This window comes from Scyliorhinus torazame, chromosome 4 (assembly GCF_047496885.1).
Source record: "Scyliorhinus torazame isolate Kashiwa2021f chromosome 4, sScyTor2.1, whole genome shotgun sequence".
NCBI classification, from domain to species: Eukaryota; Metazoa; Chordata; class Chondrichthyes; order Carcharhiniformes; family Scyliorhinidae; genus Scyliorhinus; species Scyliorhinus torazame.
In genome coordinates, this window is record NC_092710.1 from 318876006 (window position 1) to 318897349 (window position 21344).

Consider the following 21344-nt stretch of genomic DNA (forward strand, 5'->3'; position numbering starts at 1 on the left):
CCTCCAATGCCACTACATCTTTCTTCAAATAAGGGGACCAAAACTGTGCACAATACTCCAGGTGTGGTCTTACCATTGCCTTGTATAGTTGTAACAACACTTCCTGACTCAATTCCTTTTGCTGTAAATGCCAACATTCATTTGCTTTCCTTATTATCTGCTGCACCTGCATGCTCCAGGGATGAGTGTAGGACCAGGAAATGGTATCTGCTGTGGATGGGTTGTGGCGGTATGCGAATTGGATTAGATCAAGGCATTCTGGGAGTACGGACTTGATGTGTCTCATGATTGACGCCTCGTAATGATAGATGTCAAGGCCACTAGACGGTACTTATCGAGGCACGTTTCTTGGTTCTTCTTTGGCACAAGTATGATGTGGGTCTTCTTGAAGCATACGGGAACTTGGGAAAGGAGTAGGGAGAGATTGAAGATGTCTACCGACACACCTGCAGTTGGTCCGTGCATCATCACGTCACTTTCCAAGGGTTCACTTCCAAGAAGGCCGATCTGACTTTGGAAGCTGTGACGGTAGGTATGGGTGTGTCCGAGGCTGCTGGGCAGTTGACAATGGCTTGATGGTTTTCTGCTCGAACCGAGCATAGAATGCATTGCGTTCATCGGGGGAGGGGGGTGCGCGCTGCTGCCGGAGCCTCTGTTGTTTAAGCCTTGCCACAACCGATGAGAGTCTGTAACGCTAATCTATGACTCTAGCTTGGTTTGATATTGTCTCTTGGCATCCCTTTTTTGTTTTTTAAAATATTTTTATTCTCCTTTTTCACATTTTCTTCAAAATTTACACCCCACCAACGAACAGTGAATAGTAACGAATACAATGTCAATCCACTTATTAACAACAACAATCCCATGCTCCCATCACAACGGCCCACATGACAATTGGAGCATTAAATAAAACGAAAACTCCCAAGGAAAAAAAAAAGAAAAAGGAATCAGGAATCGCCTATGGTCACCATTGACATATATAGTCCACCCCCCAAACCCCCCCCCCCCCTAATATTCAACGCCATCCAATCCCCAAAAGAGTACTGTGAATGACACCCATGAATTGTAGACCCCACCCTCACCACACACCGATTCCTCTCCTCCACTTCCTCTTGTAAACTCCTCCCCCCAGCCTCCGTTCCTTCCCCCAACTTTTCACCCCGGCTAGACTCACCAAAATCTGTTTTACCAGGCTCCGATGGCCGCAGCCCCTCCCCCACCTCACTCCTGTTCACTGGCCGGCTTAAACCGGTCAGCGTGGGGGTCCCCGCCCGAATCTCCTTCCCGCTTGCCCAGCCCCATGAAAACCAAGAAATCCCCTTTATCATACAACCCCAGCATACTCACGCAAGCCCCAAAGAACCATCATTGCAAATGAAAGTCCCAAATCTTCCCTTGTCCAAATATACGGCGTCCACTCATTTTTTTCCCTGCACCAACATGCAGTGAAAAAATAAAGCTACATGAGGCTACATCGGTACAAGACCCGCTCTCAGTCCCATTTCTCAATTCTGCCACAGTCCTTCTGCCTTCGCAAACCCCTCCGCCGCTTCCACCGTCCCACAATAAAAGTCTTTGGATTTGCAGGTCACCCTCAACTTAGCTGGATACACATCTTGCTGTTGTACAGTACCTTCACCCGGCTGAAGGTTGCCCGCATCCTCGCCAGCTCCGCCGTAAAGTACCTATGCGTGCTCCAGCCCACTGCACCACCCGCTTCTGCTTTGCCCAGCACAGGACCTTCTCCTTCACCTGTACCTACAGAAACAAACAGTTACTACTCTTGGCGGCTCACTCGCCTTTGGTATAGGCCTCCACGACCTATGAGCCCGATCCAGTTTGTATCGAGAGGGATCGTTCCCCTTCCCCAATAGCCCCGCCAACATCGTGGCACAATACTCCGTCGGCCTCGGGCCTTCCACCTCTTCGGGCAGACCCATGATCCTCAGATTCTGTCGCCTGGATCCGTTTTCCAGGTCTTTCATTTTGGCTCGCAGACCCTTGTTAGTCTCTAACACCCTCCGCAGCTCCTTCCCCATCGAGGTGAGTTGATCACTGTGCTGCGATAATGCCTCTTCCACTTCCTTCCTTCAGTGTCTCATCTTGCTCCCGCACCTGTGCAGCTGCGCCCGATACCGTCACCTCACCGGGGTAATCGCCTCCTCCACCAGCACCTCCAATACCGCCCCCATCTCCTTCTTCATCGCTTCCATGTGCTTTGTAAACTGTTTTTCAAGTTCCACGGCCATCACCTTGGTCATTTCTTCTGCCGTGAGCAATGCGGCCTCCCCTGCTGCCCCAGCCTCCGCTTTCCTTACAGTTCCCGCGCTGCCTTTTCCACTCGCTGGCGGACTTTCATTAACCCCCTTTTTCACGGCCGTTTTTTTTCCAAACTTGGACATTTCTCCTCACTGTACATTCTTACAATTTTTTCAGCCTCCGTTGCTCCTGATACACTTCGGAGTTTCTAAGCCCTGACAATATATTCTAATATATTTTGTCCTATCATGTTGGACGGTTCAAAAGAAGCTCCAAAAGAAAATGGAAAGTCCAGCTTTAATAATGGCTGACCAATTTAGAGACGTTTCTGATTCGCTGTATTTATAGCCTATATATTTCTGCTGAAGTTGTACATAACCCTTGCCAGCACTTCCTTTACAAAACATGTCCAAGATAGAAACTGATTGGAAGTCTGTTAGGTTTCTAATAATAATTCGGGTGAATTTCTGTGGGAGTTCTCCCACTCACCGGCTGTAACTTTCGCAGCAGATCCATGGAAACACCAGAAACCATGCAAACAATTCGGTGTTGTTTTTCCAGACTTTCCGGAGCACCATTGCTGAAATGACAATGGGAGAGCCCACGTGGCAATTCACCCCCTCGGTTGTTTTTGGAATTTCCAAGCTGCCGAGCATTGTAGGGACTTGAAAACGTGTTGGCTGTTCAGAATTAACATAGGCTTGCCGGTTGGTCTGAAGTTCTTAGATCTTAACTATCTAAACAAGGTGTCCCTGCCTTCACCTGATGTTGTTCGTTAGCTACGTAAAAGGACGCCAAGCAAGTGCTTTATACAAGCAAGTCTTTTATCTTTTAAAATCATCGCAAAGCATTGTAGAAGAAACACTCAGGCATGAGAAAATAAATGTAAGAGTTTAAATTGCAATGCAGGGCTTTAAAAGCCAACCATAGTGTCATCTAATCACAAATTTCTGATTTACCTCTCCCACAACCATGGTGGTGTCCTGGGGCGGATTCTCTGACCCTACGCCGGGTCGGAGCATCGCCGGGGGCTGAGGTGAATCCTGCCCCCACCGGTTGCCGAATTCTCCGGCATCGCAGATTCGGCGGGGGCGGGAATCGCGTTGCGCCGGTTGGCGGGCCCCCCCCGGCGATTCTCTGGCCCGGATGGGCCGAAGTCCCGCTGCTGGAATGCCTGTCCCGCCGGCGTGGATTAAACCACCTCTCTTACCGGCGGGACATGGCGGCACGGGCTCCGGGGTCCTGGGGAGCAGTGGGGGGGGGGGGAATCTGGCCCCGGGGGGTGCCTCCACGGTGACCTGGCCCGTGATCGGGGCCCACTGATCGGCCGGCGGGCCTGTGCTGTGGGGGCACTCTTTTCCACCATGGCGGAGGCGGAAGAGGCCCCCTCCACTGCGCATGCGCGGGGATGCCGTGAGCGGCCGCTGACGCTCCCGCGCATGCGCCGCTCGGCAAAGTCATTTCCGCGCCAGCTGGCGGGCCACCAAAGGCCTTTCCCGCCAGCTGTCAGGGCGGAAATCAGTCCCGCGCGGGCCTAGTCCCTCAAGGTTAGGGCTCGGCCGCTCAAGATGCGGAGGATTCCGCACCTTTGGGGCGGTGCGATGCCCGACTGATTTCCGCCGCTTTTGGTGCCGGTTGGCGGACATCGCGCCGATTTTGGAGAATTTCGCCCCTGGTCTCTCAATCCAGATTTCTTAGTTTATAAAATGAATTATGATTATTTTAAAGGCCAACGGTTGAGTTTAATCCATGATAATATGGAATATTGATTCAGTTTTGCATTGTTGAAGAGTGAACTGATTATGATTGGAACAGTTCTGCTATATCCCTTTGCATTGGCTTGTTTTTGTAAGAATTATCAACTTTTTAAGATTGATTTCACAAGTTTTATTGACAACAAGTAAATCCAGAGCAGCTACTAAAACATCTACAAGATATATGCTTGGGTGGTTTGTATTTGAGGTTAAATAGTAGAGAGACAGGGGGCAGCTGAGATTTATTCATGTGTTACTGCAGTATGTACAGCTAATTGACCATTAATAATACTGACTACAGGTCTGTGGCTAAAACTGTGTTAATCGCCTGCATAAAGCACAAGCTGATTTTTGGATAGTCCAGGGTTGCCGCTGCAAGAATAAAGTAAAATTCTTAGGAGAAAATAAAAATTTTATGTTCTCTCCAATATCTGTCACAATCTGATACCTGTAATTTTCATTATGCAGCTTCACTTCCCCTTGATTGTACAGGGGCTGATTGTACAGTGGCTGTTTAGCACAGGGCTAAATCACTGGCTTTGAAAGCAGACCAAGGCAGGCCAGCAGCACGGTTCAATTCCCGTAACAGTCTCCCCGAACAGGCGCCAGAATGTGGCGACTATGGGCTTTTCACAGTAACTTCATTTGAAGCCTACTTGTGTTGCTCGTTTTAACCTTAGTTCAATTGCTCTTGTTCTATCACCTTTACTCTTGAGTCGCCAGGTATCTTTCTGATACCGCCACGTGGTTCAAGTCCGAGTAATGATCAATAATCCAACACACCGCTTAGTAAGAGTTAAATCAACGCACATTTATTATATACAGTAATCAATACTTGTACATTAATTCTACTTCTAAGCTACTTCCTACAACTAACAGGCCAATACTTAACTTTGGGAATGGCCCACCAGGTCAGGGAAACGAATGGCCTTTCGTATGGGTTCTGAGCCTGCGGGATTCCAAGCGGGTACAGGTCGATAGTCAGGAGTGCCCATCTCATAGCAAGCGTTGGAGTAAGACTTACAGTTCTTGCGGCTGTTGTAGACGGTCAGCAGAAGGGTCTCGAAGGGTGCGGAGAGGAGAAGAGAGGTCGATTTGAACTTGGCCCCTATTCTTATAGTCCCCAGGGGCTTCCTGCCTTTCGGGGCGGACCTTGTACCTGGTTCCAAGTGATTGGACTTGGTCCCAATCACTTGGTTCGATATTCTCCAATGCTGGAGCGATTCCTTGATTGGGCGGTTTCGAGGTGGTCAGTCACCTCTCTTTGTGTCAGCTCCTGCTGGCGCCGAAAGGTCTGGGTTGGGTGTGTGTCTAATTTGTAGCATATTGTTCCCGGGGATTCCTAATTTATATGCAGATGGCTGGTGTGTTGTTATGTTGATCGCTGCAGGTATTGATTCTGTCTGGCCTCCCCAGAGGCGAATACACAGTTTTGCCTGCAGCTGCCTGTTTGAGTCCTGTTGGCTGATTTTCCCATCAACCTCTTCCGTTTGCCATTTCTAATCGGGAGTTAGCCATTTTAACCGGCTACACTTGTGACAATAAGCGATTTTCATTTTCGAATAGTGGTTCTAACTAGAATCCTACAGAGTCCCCGGTATATGTCCTTAAACTTTTCTAATTATTACAACAGTTTGGCAATTGTGAAAATATTTCTATAATTTTACATTTACTGTGTCAGAACAGGTCACTGGGACATCATCTGATAATGTAGGTTTTTTTTCTTCTCCCATTGTCAAGCCTTCCTGCATAAATAGCTGATAAAGTGTGAACTCTTGATTCCTAGTGAAAAGCATTATTTTTTGTCACTTTTCCAGCCAACCTCAATTCAATCTTTTATTGGGATATGTTGAGTAATCCTCGAGTGTGGTCAGACCCTTCAATGATTATTTAGTTTTTTTGCATGTTACTTGTTTTTATGAGTAATCCTTTACAGATTTAGGCCATTCTGTATGAGTTAATGACCATATTTAGTGGCAACAAAATTTGGAACGGGTCAGTAACTATATGGGTGGCACAAGTTTTCCTCAGATTTATTTTTCCTCTCCTTTATATTCCTTGAACTTGCAGACTGTCTCACCAACCATTCTTTTAAAAGTTCAGTTCAAACAAAACCCCACTGTAACAAATACCAATTGAACAAAAAAGCGAAGCAGATGCTAGAAAATTTCAGTTAAATCAGAAAAAGCTGGAAATGCTCAGCAAGGCAGGCAGCGTGTACGGAGAGTAGCAGGTCATTGCCCTGAAACATTAACCCTTTCGTCCTGGCTCTACAGGTGCAGCCTGACCTACTGAGTGTTTCACCCATTGTAATAAAATTACTTGTGTGACAGGAATAGCCTTTTTTTTAGAAAATATTTTATTGAAGCATTTGTAATTTTCACAATTTAACATATTGACATTTCTAAAACAACTGCGTGGGTCGATGCACAAAATACCCCCTAAAATAACAACAAACAATAAACCACGTAGCCACTTCTCCCGCCCTAACCCCAATTACCCGTATACCAAATTCCCTGTCCTTATTTAACATTACCATGCCTCCTATTTTCCCTCCCCCCCCCCCCCCCCCCCCCCCCCCACACTTTTTTCCCTTTTCCCCCCTTACTGTAGTTGTTCAGTTTTTGTTAAATAAATCGATGAACAGCTGCCAGCTCCGGGTGAATCACTGTATTGAGCCTCTTAGAGTGAACTTGATTTTCTCCAGACTGAGGAACTCTACCATATCGCTGACCCACACTCCTGATTTCGGGGGCTCTGAGAACCTCCATCTCAGCAAGATTCATCTCTGGGCCACCAGGGAGGAGAAGGCCAGGATATCGGCCTTCCTCTTCCCCCTTTACCTCCCGGATATTCCAACACCCCCGACATAACATCTGCCAGAATTCCCTCAGTTTCGGACATGCCCAAAACATATGAACATGGTTAGCCGGGCTACCCCCACACCGCCCATCTGTCCGCCACCTCCTCGAAGAACCTACTCATCTGAGCTACCATCATGTGGTCCCTGTGGACTACCTTGAACTGAATCAAGCTAAGTCTAGCACAGGACGAGGATGCATTTACCCTTTTCGAGGCTTTTTCCCACAGTTCAGTTCCCAGCTCCCCTCCTTGCTCCTCTTCCTCTTCACCTCTCTGATAGGGGCCGCTTCCTACTCTAACAATTCCCTGTATATATCCGAAACCTTCCCACCTCCAACCCCTGTTTTTGACAGCACCTTATCCTGTAGTCCCCTCAGGGGGTGGCGAGGAAAGATTGGAACCTGTCACCGTACAAAGCCCCGCGCTTGAAGACACCAAAACCCGTTCCCACCCGGCAAATCAAATTCCTCCTCTAATGTCTCCAAGGTCGGAAAGCCCTCCTGGATGAATAGATCCCCAAACCTCTCAATCCCTGCCCGCTGCCATACCTTAAAGCCCCCATCCAGCCCCCCCGGGACAAACCGGTGATTGTCACAGATCGGTGACCACACTGACGCCCCCTCCAGTCTCATATGCTGCCTCCATTGCCCCCACACCCTCAGGGTTGCCACCACCACAGAATTTGTGGACTACCAAGCCGGCGAGAACAGCAGGGGCGCTGTCAGTAAAGCCTCCAGACTCGTACCTTTGCAGGATGTCATCTCCATCCACTTCCAGGCCAGCCCCTCCCCCACTAGCCACTTCCTGACCATCGATATGTTGGCAGCCCAGTAATAGTTAATAAAGCTCTGGAGAGACAATCCCCTTCCCTGCGGGCCCTTTCCAGGAGTGTCCTCTTTACTCTCGGGGTTTACCCGCCCATATAAACCTGGATATCGCCGCATTCATACTTCTGAAAAAAGCCTTTGGGACAAAAAGCAGGAGACACTGGAAAAAGAAAAGCAGTCTCGGAAGGACCGTCATCTTCACCGTCTGAACCCTCCCCGCCAGCGTCAGTGGGAGCATGGCCCATCCCTTCTCAGCCACTGCTTTGCCCAAATTTAACTTGTGAAGCTGCCCCCAATCCTTGGCCACTTGGACCCACTGATACCTAAAACTCTTCCTAACCACTTTAAAAGGTAGCTCCTTCAGCCTCCTTTCCTGCCCCGTGCCTGAATCACGAACATCTCGCTCTTTCCCATATTTAACTTTTAGCCTGAAAATCGCCCAAATTCACCTAATACCTCCGTGATTTCGGTCATCCCCCCACCCCCTTCTCTCACCTGTGCTGTACTATTCTATGTTCTATACCCCTCCAGGTATTCGCTGCTCTCAGAGCCATTGCTTAGGGCTCTATGGCCATGGCAAACAGTAATGGGGAGAGCGGGGATCCCTGGCTTGTCCTCTGACAAAGTCAGTATTCCGACCGAACTTGGTTAGTTCTTACATTTGCCACCGGGGCCTGGTACAGTAGCCGGACCCACTCCACAAATCCTTACCCAAACCTGCCTAAAATATCCCATAGATACTTCCACTCCACTCGCACCTCTCCACTGGCATCATGATTACATTAAGAAGACGTCTAATGTTGGATGTCAGGTGCCTGCCCTTTACTAATCCAGTCTGATCGTTCCCCAATTATCTCCAGGACACCACCCTCTATTCGAGTGGCCAGGATCTTTGCCAATAATTTGGCATCTATATTCAAGAGGGAGATAGGCCTGTACGATCCACAGCTCTCCGGATGCTTGTCACGCTTCAGGATGGGAGAAATTGATGCCTGTGATAACGTTGGGGGGAGTACTCCCAGCTCCTTAGACTCGTTAAAATACTTAACCAGGAGCGGCCCCAGTAACCCAGAGAACTTCTTATAGAATTCCACTGGGAATCCGTCAGGCTTTACCCGATTGCATCGCCCCAGTCCATCCATCACCTCCCCAAGCCCAATCGGGCCCCCCAGGGCCTCCACCAACTCATTTACCTTCGGGAACTCTAGCCTCCCCAGGAATTGATTCATGCCCTCCTCCCCAACCGGGGGTTCCGACTCCTATAGCTGGCTATAAAATTCCCGGAACACTTCATTCACCGCCCCCGGGTCCGTCACCGTCTTCCCTCTCAAATCCTTTATTTTCTCTATTTCTCTCTCCACCTCCTGTTTCCTCAGCTGATGCGCCAGCATCCTGCCAGCTATCTCCCCATGTTCATATATTGCCCCTTTTACCCTCCTCAGCTGACCCTCTGCCTTTCCTGTGGAAAGGAGCCCAAACTCCATTTGAAGTCTCTGACGCTCCTTCAGCAGCTCCTCATTTGGAGACTCCGAATATCTCCTGTCCACCTGTACCAACCTGTCCAGCTCTGACCACTGAGTTCTATCCCCGTGGGCTCGAACTGAAATACATTCCCCTCTAATGACCGCTTTCAGTGCCTCCCAGACCACCCCAGCTGCAGTCTCTGCCATGTCATTGATCTTTATGTACCCCTGAATGGCCTCTCTCACTCGCTCACAGATCCCCTCATCCGCTAACAGCCCTGTATCTAGTCTCCACTGTGGACGCTGGGACATTCCCCTGTCTGCCTGTAGGTCTATCCAGTGTGGTGCATGATCTGAGACCACAATTGCTGAGTACTTAGTGTCCTCAACCCCTGCTAACAGTGTTGTGACAGGAGTAGCCTTACCATGGAAATGTTAATGCTAAACAGCAGCCACATTACCCATTTCATCAGGACTCACATTTTTATAACTTAACTGAGCGATTTGAATGAAATAGTTCAATTTTATTTTTTTAATTATTCTTTAGGCCTGTTAATTTTTCAAGTTAATTTCTAACTAACTTGACTTCAGCCTGTCCGGGGCCAAGCTTCTTGACAATTGACCTGCTCCTGTCATGAGGGCATTTATTTTGCATTTTTATATGCCATGGCGCAGATTAGTTTACCAGCTGTCTTTAGAGCCCAACAATACCATGGCCAAAATTACTCATAATCCATGAGTGTTTTTTTTAATGAAGGAACATTACTACAAAGATCGAGTTCTGTCAAAATATGAAACTTTAGCAGTATTCCATTTTTAACCTATTTTTAAAATTTGAAAATATCGCCAGCTATAAAAATCTGTATTAAAGTGCAACTGGCATACTGGACTTTTGCGGCTGTTTCAAAACAATTTTTATGGGCTTCCTGATCAAACCCAGATGTTTTTCTCTTTGAAGAATACAGAGAATGCAGTCCAGTCGCATAAGACAAGTGGATCCCCATGGAATGGGTGTGTGGCCTAGTAGGGACGGCAGCATGTGGCCAATTATCAGATCACGTCTGTCTTTATTCTTTGCAAAACGGTCTTTCACAAACTCAAAAAGGACTTGCTTCTCTTGATTTAATATAAGGTAATTTAACCGCAATAAAAGTAGTTTACTTATTCTTCCCATTCTATTTGGTGTTTCACATCTTTTCCTATGAGATGCAAAATGAATGGGGCAAATTTATTATGTTGCCTGAGTACTTCAAGCTGACCATGTTTAAAATAGTGTAATACCATATAAAATGGTATAACCTGGATTGGACTAATGGTGATCCAGCTCATTTACTGATGGGTGGATTAAAATCCTTGCTGGGCATTGATTTGGTTATAAAACATTTCCTATGAAGAGAAATGGCTGCAACATTGCATAGCGGAAGATATTTCCTTTTCAGCATATTCTGCAGTTGTGTTGGTAATAGCATTTAAATTATGTGTGAGATTCTCCATCATGAAACTTGAATTCGTCAAACTGTGGATCATTAAGAACTCAAATTTAGCTTTATGAGAGTGTGCCCATTTAATTGGGAAGGAAGCTCAGCAAGTAAGGAATTTGTACTCCGTGAAGTTAAGATGTGGTAATTTATGTTCATGTCTTTTTGCAGTTGCATTACATCTCACATGTTTTCAATGGATTGCTTGAGATCAGGAAGGTGATTCATTAATGGATAATGACATGTGTCCTGTTAATCTAGGAAGGGAAAAAAGAATCATAATGAGTGGCTAATTTGTTTTCTTTATGCTTTTTTTTACAATTTCCTTTTCAATTTCAGTAAAGCGCAGGAATTTATCAAAAGTAAGGAAGTTGTCGGGAATGTTTCCTGTAAACCTGTGGTCCATTTCCTCTGAATTTTAACAATGGTCTGCTCTTATTTAATAAGATTCAGTTCTATACCACAGAACACCAGAATAAACACTGCAAATTTTAGTAAGATCCATAAGAGTGGTGTGGGCAATTGGCCAGAATGCAAGAATCCCTCCCATTTTTCAGAGTGCAGAACTGTCCTTGTTGGCTACTTGACTTTCAGCATTACAAACCTCTTCAAATACAAAAACAAAGTTTATTCTAATTTGAAGACGTTTGTCCAACATTCTTTCCAGAATAACCCTTTTATTTAACTTCAATTCCCCAATTGCCTGTCTGTTAACCTAAATGTATAACTGGGGTTTCATTATACATTGTCGGCTGAGAGCCCAGGAATCCATTACCCTGTTGAAACAGCTGAACTCCAGAGTTCCCCTTGATTGACAGCTGTGGCTCTCTAATCTATGCTGTCGATTGCACAATATTTATTTACACAACTTTTAAGAGGTTTCAAATGTTTGCAGTTTCTATTGACACTTTTATTGCCCTGTGACTTTTAATATAGAGAAAAATGATGAATTTAAAGCTTTTCATTGACACATCCTATTGTCAATGTAGGGTTCATTGGTTCTATACAGTGTATAAGTAGGTCAATAGGCAGGGAAGTGCTATAGTTGGCATAGGGGTCATGAGAGGCCATGAGAGTGGGTGGTGGGCATTGCTTGACATAGGGGAGAATGAGGGACCATGTTGGGGTGGTGGGGACATAGCTTGACATGTGGGTGAATAAGGTAGCATGGGTTGTGGGCTAGAGGACCTTACTTTTGGACCTGCTTGGCACTCAGCAGCCCCTGTGGCTGCCTCCAATCTCTCTTTCCCCAACCTAAAAAGAAAATGCTGGAAAATCTCAGCAGGTCTGGCAGCATCTGTAGGGCGAGAAAAGAGCTAACGTTTGAGTCCAGATGACCAAGATTCGAAACGTATGTCCAATCTCTCTTTTCCAGGCTGTCTGGCTCGATTGCAGCTTGCACTCACCCGACAATGAAAATCCCATCTTTGCGGGCATTTTCTCCCAAAGGTGGGAGTGTGAAGCTGTGAATTTCCCCAACTCCTGCTCCCAGCCTCCATGATGAAAACCCAAGCCTTTGTATTTGTGACTAATTTATATGAAATGTCGAACACTTATAAAATAGTATTTAGATCTCAGGATTTCACATTCAAGGCCCGTTTTTCTGTTGCTCAAATTAATATTAAATACGGAAATAAAAATTTAATGGGAATCGATCTTAGCAGAGTGGGGTAGCTTGCAATATGTCTTGTAAGACAAAAGCAAGGGACCTTAGTGAACGGTGAGATAAGCAGTATATCTCATGAGAACTGAGAAGGGGGCTCAATAGAATCAAGTCCAGTACAGAAAAAGATAAGCGGGGGGAAAAAATTGGATGAAGTGAGTGGGGAAAAAATAATACCAAAACAGTATGCACAAGAAAAGAGAAAGAATAAAATTAAGACTGAAACATCTTGGAACAAAGCATATTCTGAATAAATAAAACTGTTGGGGTTCATTTTCAATTTCTGGGCTAAAGAAGTTGATTGGCTTCAAATAAGAATAAAATAGAAAGGACCACTTGACTTTGATCTAGACGAGATTTGACAGGGGCATACCCAACCAGTTGACCTTCCAAGTCCTCTTCGCTAATGTTGTGGCCTCATGCCATTGTTGAGGTCGATGTCTCACAGAGTAATCAAACAATAGGCCAACATGCAAAATCGTACCTTCCAGCCAACGTCCCCAGACTCCTTCATCACCATTCCATGTCCAGGCCCACCAGCTGGTCAGACCTACAGATTTACTTGTCACAGATGGATTCATCAATAATGATATTGGTAGGATTAACCACTATGCAGTGCTTGTGGAGACAAAGTCCCATTTTCACAGTGAGTATACCCACCATAGTGTTGAGTGGCAGTGCCAATGTGCTGAATGAAATAGATCGCAAACAAATCTGGCTGCTCAAAACACTGCATCCAGTAGGCACCATAATATGTAGCCCTATGACCTGACATTTCTCCCACCACTCAATTATCTTTAATCCAGGAGACCAACTCTAGTTCAATGAAACATGCAGGAGAGCATGCCAGGAGCAGTACCAGGAGGCATAGCTGAAAATGAGATGCCAATGACAGAAGCAACATTCCATAGACATATCTAAGAAATCCCACAGTTCAAAATGCTGCAATCCTGCCACATTATGATGAATGCTGGTGGGCAATTAAACAACTAGTTAAGGAGGAGGCTTCATGAACATTCCCATCCTCATCATCACTCCAGAATCTCTCCACCATTTAGGATGTAGCAACCCGCTTCAACCACTTCTTAAAATCACCTCCACAGGGCAGCAAGGTGGCACAGTGGTTATCACTGCTGCCTCACGATGCCAAGGACACAAGTTCGATCCCGGCCTCAGGTTTGGAGTTTGCACAATTTCCCCTTGTCTGCGTGGGTCTCACACCCACAACCTAAAGATCTGTAGGGTTGGTGGATTAGCCACACTAAATTGTCCCTTAATTGGAAAAATTGAAAAACAAATCACCCCTCCCACTGGTGCACATGGCTGCATTTTGCACCATGTGGACCACCATTTAGAGAAGGACTAGTGCAGCAGGCGTGTGGGAACATCACCTCCATGTTCCGCACCATTCTGACCAAGAGATACCTCCTGATCCTCCTTCATCACTGGACAATAATCATGCAATTCCCTTTCTAACAACGCTGTGGGAGTACCTTCACCCATGGACTGCAGCAATACAAAGCTGGCTCGCCGCCATCTTTTCAAGAGCATCTAGGCAGCGGCTATAAACGCCTGCAATGCCTCACATCTAGTGAATAAATAAATGAAAAAGTGACCAAAATTCTGGAGATTCACAACCGACACTATCTCTGAATTCCCTGTTGCATAGTAATAATGCCATGTGTCATTAACATGATGTTATGATTTTGAGTAAGTTCTAGCCTGTTAATTCAGTGAACAAACATCTTTAAAATGGCATCATCCATTTTTTAATGCATGTATTTGTTTTAGTTATTCAGAATGTATGGTTTCCATCGTGGAACTTATTACATCCCCTACTCCAAACAAAATGATTTTAATAAGATGCCAAGACAGCCTGTATAAGCAACAAAATCCATTAACAGTTTGATCACTGCATGTAAAAATTCTCCATTATCTACAATTCCCTATTGATTACCATATTGATTTTGCTGAAAGCTCATCCCTAATATCTGTTCCAGGGAAGAATATTTAGTTCCAGGGAGGAAACCATGAGAGAAAGAAAGCTAGGACCATCTTTAAAAGAAACTCTTGACAATTAATTATTCAATTTTGTTGCAGCTTCAGGGAAAAATGCTCTTTCGGTTACTGCATTTAAATGCTTGTGGTCAAGCAACAATTTCTCCGAACATGTCTCTTCTGGGATTAGTTAGGAACTGTCTAAGTGAATTCCTGGTGGAGTACAAACACATTTATTTTTATTACTGACATATTAAGTTACCTATTACCAAATTCTGGTATTAAATGTCAAAACAATGATTCAATGACGTACAGGGGATGAATGTCATGTTTCACATGCTGAAATATGAGCTGATCAGAAATGAAGAATTATTACTTCAAATACTTTAAAGGAATGTGCTGGTTTAACTTTTTCTTGAACAAAACATATAACTGTCACACAAAACATGGACTGCCGAATTTGGTGTCTGTTCTATGTCGAGTTAGGAATGGCATTAAGTGGTTGAGAGAATTGGCAGCAGATCACCTGGGATAACAATTCAGTGACTCCTGCTGAAAGGTGCACATGTATGGATGCCTTTGCCAATAACTTGCATTCCTGTAATTTTCTTGCACAACCGAATGGGTCAGAGGCTGTTTTCCCTGACTAGGGAGTCCAGAACTAACTTTCAGAATAAGGGGATGGCCAATTAGAACTGAGATGAGGAGACATTTCTTCACTGCGGATTGTGAGTCTTTTGAAATCTTTAATTCCGAGCGCTGTCGATGCTCAGTCATCGAGTTTGTTCAAGGCTGAGATCAGTATATTATTGGTCATTTGAATCAAAAGATATGGGAATAAGGTGGGAAAATGAAATTCGAACAGAAGATCAATTGTTCTCTCATTGAATTGCAGAGCAGGCATGAGGGGCCCTATGGCATACTCTTAATTCTTATGTTGCCCTTGGTTAAGCGCTTATGTTTTCAGGGGGTGCTGTGGGGCAGGGGAATAGCTCCACACAAAAACACAATCAATGCAGTTGTACAATGTAATGGAAAGTTACGCCTTTAATCCTGTTCTGATAGGACATCTAAATAATGAACTGCAGTTGTTCCTCAATTCTGTCATTTACACTGCATGAAGGCAGAAATTGTGACGAGTACATAGCGCCTATGCGTTGTGTTTTTGGAGAATGACGCGTGGGAACAATCGATAAATGAACATACAGGAAATATATGTCGGTCAAATCCAATTGCATGGAATTCAAATCTGTTAATTTCAGCCTGTACCCTAATATGTGCAAATTGTAATCTAATTCGGTCTTAATAAATAAGCTTGCTCTTCTGAAAAACCTACAAGGTTTAAAATAATTCAGCAGGTTGGGCAGAATGAAAAATGAACAATTCCGAGACTCTTGGCTGCCTTGGTGTTCCTATGTGAGGCCAATTTTATTCTAGAGGCCTACAGCATTGGAAGTGATGGGAGAGCTCAATGAATGCATTTTCCTTCATGGAGAGGGGGAACATTTAAAGGCATTTCACTCTTATTACGAATCCTGGCTAGGGCACGGTCAATTCCAGCCTCCCTTGACCCAGAGTCGCAACACAATTGAATTAACCAATAATTCTTAGAAAAATGCCCAAAGTCTTTGGCCCTTGGATGCCCAATAATGATAGTCACCAGGTTTGTCAAAGTAAAAACAATTACTCTTTATTAGTAACAAAAGCTATAATGAAATATGTGGGAAATGCTACTCATTCACTATCCCTCATTTTAACTTGCTCCCACCCTCACAGACATATAAGACAGACAAACACATGGGTGGAGAGGGGAGAAAATAATAAGTAAAAGGAAAAAGAGTCTTTGTTTCAGATGGTTATTTTGAAGCAGATCTTCCTTCAGAGTAAGCTTTCAGATCCAGGTCTCTGTTTGCAACATGTAATGGTTTTCACTGTAGACACAGAGAGAGAACACACTTAAAGATACATGTCCATTAAGCATCAAACATAGAGAAAGGGAAAAAGGGAATCAGCAGGAAGGACAGTCCCTTACACTCTGGGTTGCACTTGTGATCCTCCGAATAAGCATAAGTACTGTCTAGAAAATTAATATTGGTAAAGTGAGTGCTGCGGGAATGTATGGAATGCCATAATACTCAGCGATTGTATTTGAAATTGTTTTTGTTCTTTTTCAATAGTTATACACCACGTTTACCCAAGGCGGGTGAAACCATACACGGACATAAGTTTTTCATTGGATTTGGAGGGAAAGGGGCCAATCAGTGTATCCAGGCAGCACGGCTTGGAGCCAAATCAGCAATGGTTAGCAAGGTAAGACTGAAAAACAAGTTTTAGACTAATAGTTTGTATCTTTGGCATGGAAGCAAGGACCATGAGGAGAACTTGACCCTTCCAAGTTCCAAGGACCTGCCAAGTCCTTAAAGTTGCCTACCGAAAAATAGGCAATACTGGCATTATAGTTAGTGCACATTCATGGAGTTATTACGGCACAGAAGGAATCAATCCTGTCAATATTAGTCCTTGTTTTATCCCCGTAATCCACACAAGTTTTATCTGCCTTGGGTGTCCATGTAATTTTCTTTTGAAATGGTCCATCGTCGGTTTCCACCAACCTCCTAGGCAGTGTTCCAGGACTTTAGCACTCATTGCATTAAAAAAAATTCTGCCTTAAAAGAACCCTGTATCTCTTTCTCAAAACCTTTAATTTTGTGAACCCTGAGTGCTTGGACCATCAGCTAATGGGAGCAGCTTTCCTTTGCATTATCTAGACTGGTCATAAACTTGCACACCTCAACGCCTATGCTCCAAAGAAAACCCCAGCTTCTTCAACATAATTACAGAGCAGAAGAGGCCCTTTGGCTCATCGAGTCTGCATTGACACATGAAAAACACCTGACCTGCCTACCTAATCCCATTTGCCCACACTTTGCCCCATAGCCTTGAATGTTATGACATGCCAAGTGCTCATCCAGGTACTTTTAAAGGATGTGAGGTAACCCGCCTTGACCACCCTCCCAGGCAGTGTATTCCAGACCGTCACCACCCTCTGGGTAAAAAGGTTTTTCCTCACATTCCCCTAAACCTCATGCCCCTCACCTTGAACTTTTGTCCTCTCGTAACTGACCCTTCAACTAAGGGGAACAGCTGCTCCCTATCCACTCTGTCCATGCCCCTCATAATCTTGTACATCTCGATCCGGTCGTTCCTCAATCTTCTCTGCTCCAGCAAAAACAACTCTAGCCTATCCATCCTCTCTTCGTAACCTAAATGTTCCATCCCATGCAACATTCTGGTGAATCGCCTCTGCATCCCCTCCAGTGCAACCACATCCTTCCTATAATGTGGCGACCAGAACTGCACACATTACTCGAGTTGTGGCCTCACCAAAATTCTATACAATTCCAACATGATCTCCCTGTTTTTTAAATCTATGCCTCAATTGATAAAGGCAAGTGTCCCATATGCCTTCTAACTGCCCTATTAACCAGTCCTGCCACCTGGAATTTGTTCACTTTGAAGCCTGCCAACAACTCCAATACCTTATCACTCCCTATGTCAATTTGCTCAAGAACCTCGCAGTTTCTCCCTGAGTTCCATATCTATTTCCTTATTCTGTTGGGTGAAGACGGATATGAAATATTAGTTCAGCACCTTGCCAATGTGCTCTATTCCACACACAGATTGCCTCCTCTTTCCTTGGTTATCCTCATCCCATTGACATACTGTTGCTAACTTTTGGTTGCCGCTTAAATGTTGCTCGTTGTGTCTTTACTTAATTTGCTCTGTTTCTGTAACCTTTGCTCTAGAGTCGCCAGGTATCTTTATGATACCACCATGAGGTTCAAGTTCAAGTGCTGATCAATAACTCAATACACCAGTTAGTAAGATTCAAATCAAAACACATTTATTATACACAATCACTACTCGTGCAGAAAACTCTACTTACTAGACTATCTCTAACACTAAAAGGCCTATACTTAGCTTTGGAACTGGCCCACCAGGTCAGGGGAACAAATGACCTTTCGTTCGATTCTGAGATCCTGATTCTTTTCAGGATTCAAAGCTGGTATAGACTGGTAGCTAGGAGCGCCTACCTCGTAGCATGCGTTGACTGGAGACTTACTTGGTTGATGTAGCGGCTAGGCAGGTCACGTCAAGGGTTGTTTCAAGCTGCTGAGTGACCCTGCCAAGAAGGACAAATTGAACTTGGGGACTCTATTTTATAGTCCCCAGGGGCTTCACGCCCTTTTGGGCGGACCCCGTACCTGGTTCCAAGTGATTGGACTAAGTTCTGATCACTTGGATCGATTTCTCCAATACTGGAGCTGTTCCCTGATCGCTGGGCGGTTCCTAAGAGTCCGTTGGCCTTCCTTTGTCTTGGCTCCTGCTGGCGCCGAGGAGTCTGGCTTGGCCTTGTTTACCTTAAATGTTTCCAATTGTTCCTGGGGATCGCTCATTAATATGCAGATGGTTGTTAGTTTCAGTGCTGTCTGGGTTTCTGCAAGTTCTAATACACAGGAAACTTTCACCTGCTTGTTTTTCCTGGCTTGATTGAATTTCCCAGCATTCTTTGCGGATCTCCATTTTAAGTCGTGAAGTGGCCAACCCAGGTGGCTACAATACCACGGGCAAACGGTGGGGGTGAACAAGCACTCACGGACAGGCAGAGGTTAGTCTGGCATAGATTGAGGAGCACCAGCACTCAGCTCTCTGTGGGTTATCATCACCCCCCTGTCCTCGACCGTGACCCGCTGACAGTGCCGACACAATCCCATCACCCTGGAGTGATGTTACGCAGACCCTGGGAGGATGGGATTTGGGGGTGTTGGCGGGAGGGGTGGACCAGGGAGAGGTGGAATGACGGACGAGATCACATCCTATGTGAAGTGGGCGAAGATAAGGGTCTTCCAGGCCTGCTTGACCCTTGCCGCTGCCCCCTGTCTTCCATCCTCCGGCTGTTTCTGGAGGTTCTACCTGGGCTTGTCCTCTCCTGGTCCGGCGCGTAACCCTTCTCCTCCTCCGAGGTGGCCACATGTTCCTCCCCCTCCAGCACACCGCTCCACTCCCATGCTAGATTGTGGAGAACATAGCAGACCACCACAAAGTGGCAGCCCCCTGGGGAGGGTAGGGGGGGGGCAGTGTACTGCAGTGCACCAGCAGAGTGGTCGAGGCATCAGAACCGCATTTTGAGCAATCCGATGCACCGCTCAATGACAGACCAGGTGGCCGCATCGGGTCACCAGCCTCCATACTAGTGTCATTAGCCAGGTCCTCAGCGGGTACCCCTTAACCCCCAAGTGCTAACCGGTCATCCTGGGATGGTACTCGAAGAGGCTGGGGATGTCCAACTTGCCCAGGATGTAGCTGTCATGCACATGCCCTAGGAAGCATGCATACACATGCATGATCTTCATGTGGTGATTGCACACGAGCTGGATGTTCAGGGAGTGGAACCCTGTCCTGTTGATATAGAACACTCCCAGAACATCCAGTGAGCACAAGGTGACATGCTTACCATCTATTAGCCCCTGGACCCGAGGCATCCCATGGATGGCGGAGAATCCTGCTGCCCTGCCTTGTTAGGCCTGGTCCATGTCAAAGTTTATATAGTTTATTTCCCAGGCAAACAGGGCATCCGTGACCGCACAGATGCACTTGTGAGCTGTAGCTTGTGAGATGCCGCACAAGTCCCCGCTCAAGCCCTGGAATGATCCTGAGGCATAGAGGTTCAGGGCTACAGTGAGCTTGACGGACACCAGGAGGGGTTATCCTCCTCCTCCTCCACATGGTGCCAAGTCCACAAGGAGGTGGCGTGTGAAGGAAAGGTTGGGGGAGTTGAAGGGAGAGGGGGAGTGAAGGGAGGGTTGGGAGCCGCATCGAGAATATGGGGGTGGATGCTCTCATGTGGGCGGAAAGGTCTTGTGGGGGGGTGAGGGGATGGGGGGGTGGGAGGGGGGGTGCGGGGTTTGGTGTCAACTCCCACGTGTTACTCGGTGTAGGTTATTGACTTTTTTCCGGCACTGGATGCCAGTCTTCCTGCTCACACCCAGCGCTCACAGCTGCCGCCATCTCTTGCAAGCCAGCATTTGCTGCCCTGCGACTGACCCTCCAGGTCCTTCAGGAGAACCGGACATCCCTCCTGGCCTCCACTGCATCCAAGAGTCTGGCCAGATTTGCATTTCTGAATCTTGGAGCCGGTCTCCTGGGTGTCATTGTTGCGGGCTGGCTGGGGTTGGCTGTGCAAGAGCTGATTAAGTGCTGTTCGACCTTGTTAGCGGGGGGCTGGCGAGCCTTCATTTGCGTCGAGAAGCCTGCTAAGTGGACCAATTAAAGTTGAATAATATTGCCGGCCTCACGGGCCCAGCACCGGGAGGCTTGTGGCAGTTCCCGCTCGCTACCACACTCCGAAATCTTTCCGGAGAATCGCGCCCGAGGGGTTTGTTTAATGGAGACATTGAGCAGTTTAGGCCAAACTCTCTAGAGTTTAAAAGAGGGGAGATCAAATTGAAGTATGTGTGATGATAAAAGGTATGGATGCTTCTTGTGGGGCATTCTAGAATGAGAGCTCACAGTCTCAGGATAAGGGGTAGCAAATTTAAAGCAGAGATGAGGAGAAACTACTTCTCCCAAAGGGTCGTGAATTGTGGAATTCGTTACCCCAGAGTGCGGTGGATGCTGGGACAGTGAATAAATCTAAGGAGGAGTTAGATGGATTTTTAATTAGTAATGGATTGAAAGGTTACGGAGAATGGGCAGGACGGTGGAGATGAGGCCATGATGAGACTAGCCATGATCGTGGAGCAGGTTCAAGAGGATAAATTGCCTACTCCTTCTCCTAGTTCTTATGCTCAAAGGATTCTGTCTAATTCCACCTTCCAGTTCTTGGTCTGTAACCCTGTAGATAACAGCACCTCAAGCACAAACCCGGTGTCCTTGATTAATCGGTGAATTTCTTGATTAATAAGGGCATTGGGGATTATGGGGAGAAGGCAGGAAAATGGGGATGAGGAACATATCATAGAATTTACAGTGCAGAAGGA

At 46.0% G+C, this 21344-nt stretch overlaps 1 protein-coding gene across 14 annotated transcripts in view; it reads left to right on the forward strand.

Annotated features, from left to right (window-relative positions):
• rbks (ribokinase) overlaps positions 1-21344 on the forward strand; it is a 269106-nt gene that overhangs the window by 26480 nt on the left and 221282 nt on the right. For all 14 annotated transcript variants that reach the window (XR_011940817.1, XR_011940818.1, XR_011940820.1 and 11 more), the window contains exon 2: positions 16482-16614. Coding sequence is in view for 9 of the 14 variants with exons in the window: in XM_072500141.1 (XP_072356242.1) it covers positions 16482-16614 (133 nt within the window). In the remaining 5 variants the exon portion in view is untranslated. The remainder of the gene's footprint in view (positions 1-16481; positions 16615-21344) is intronic.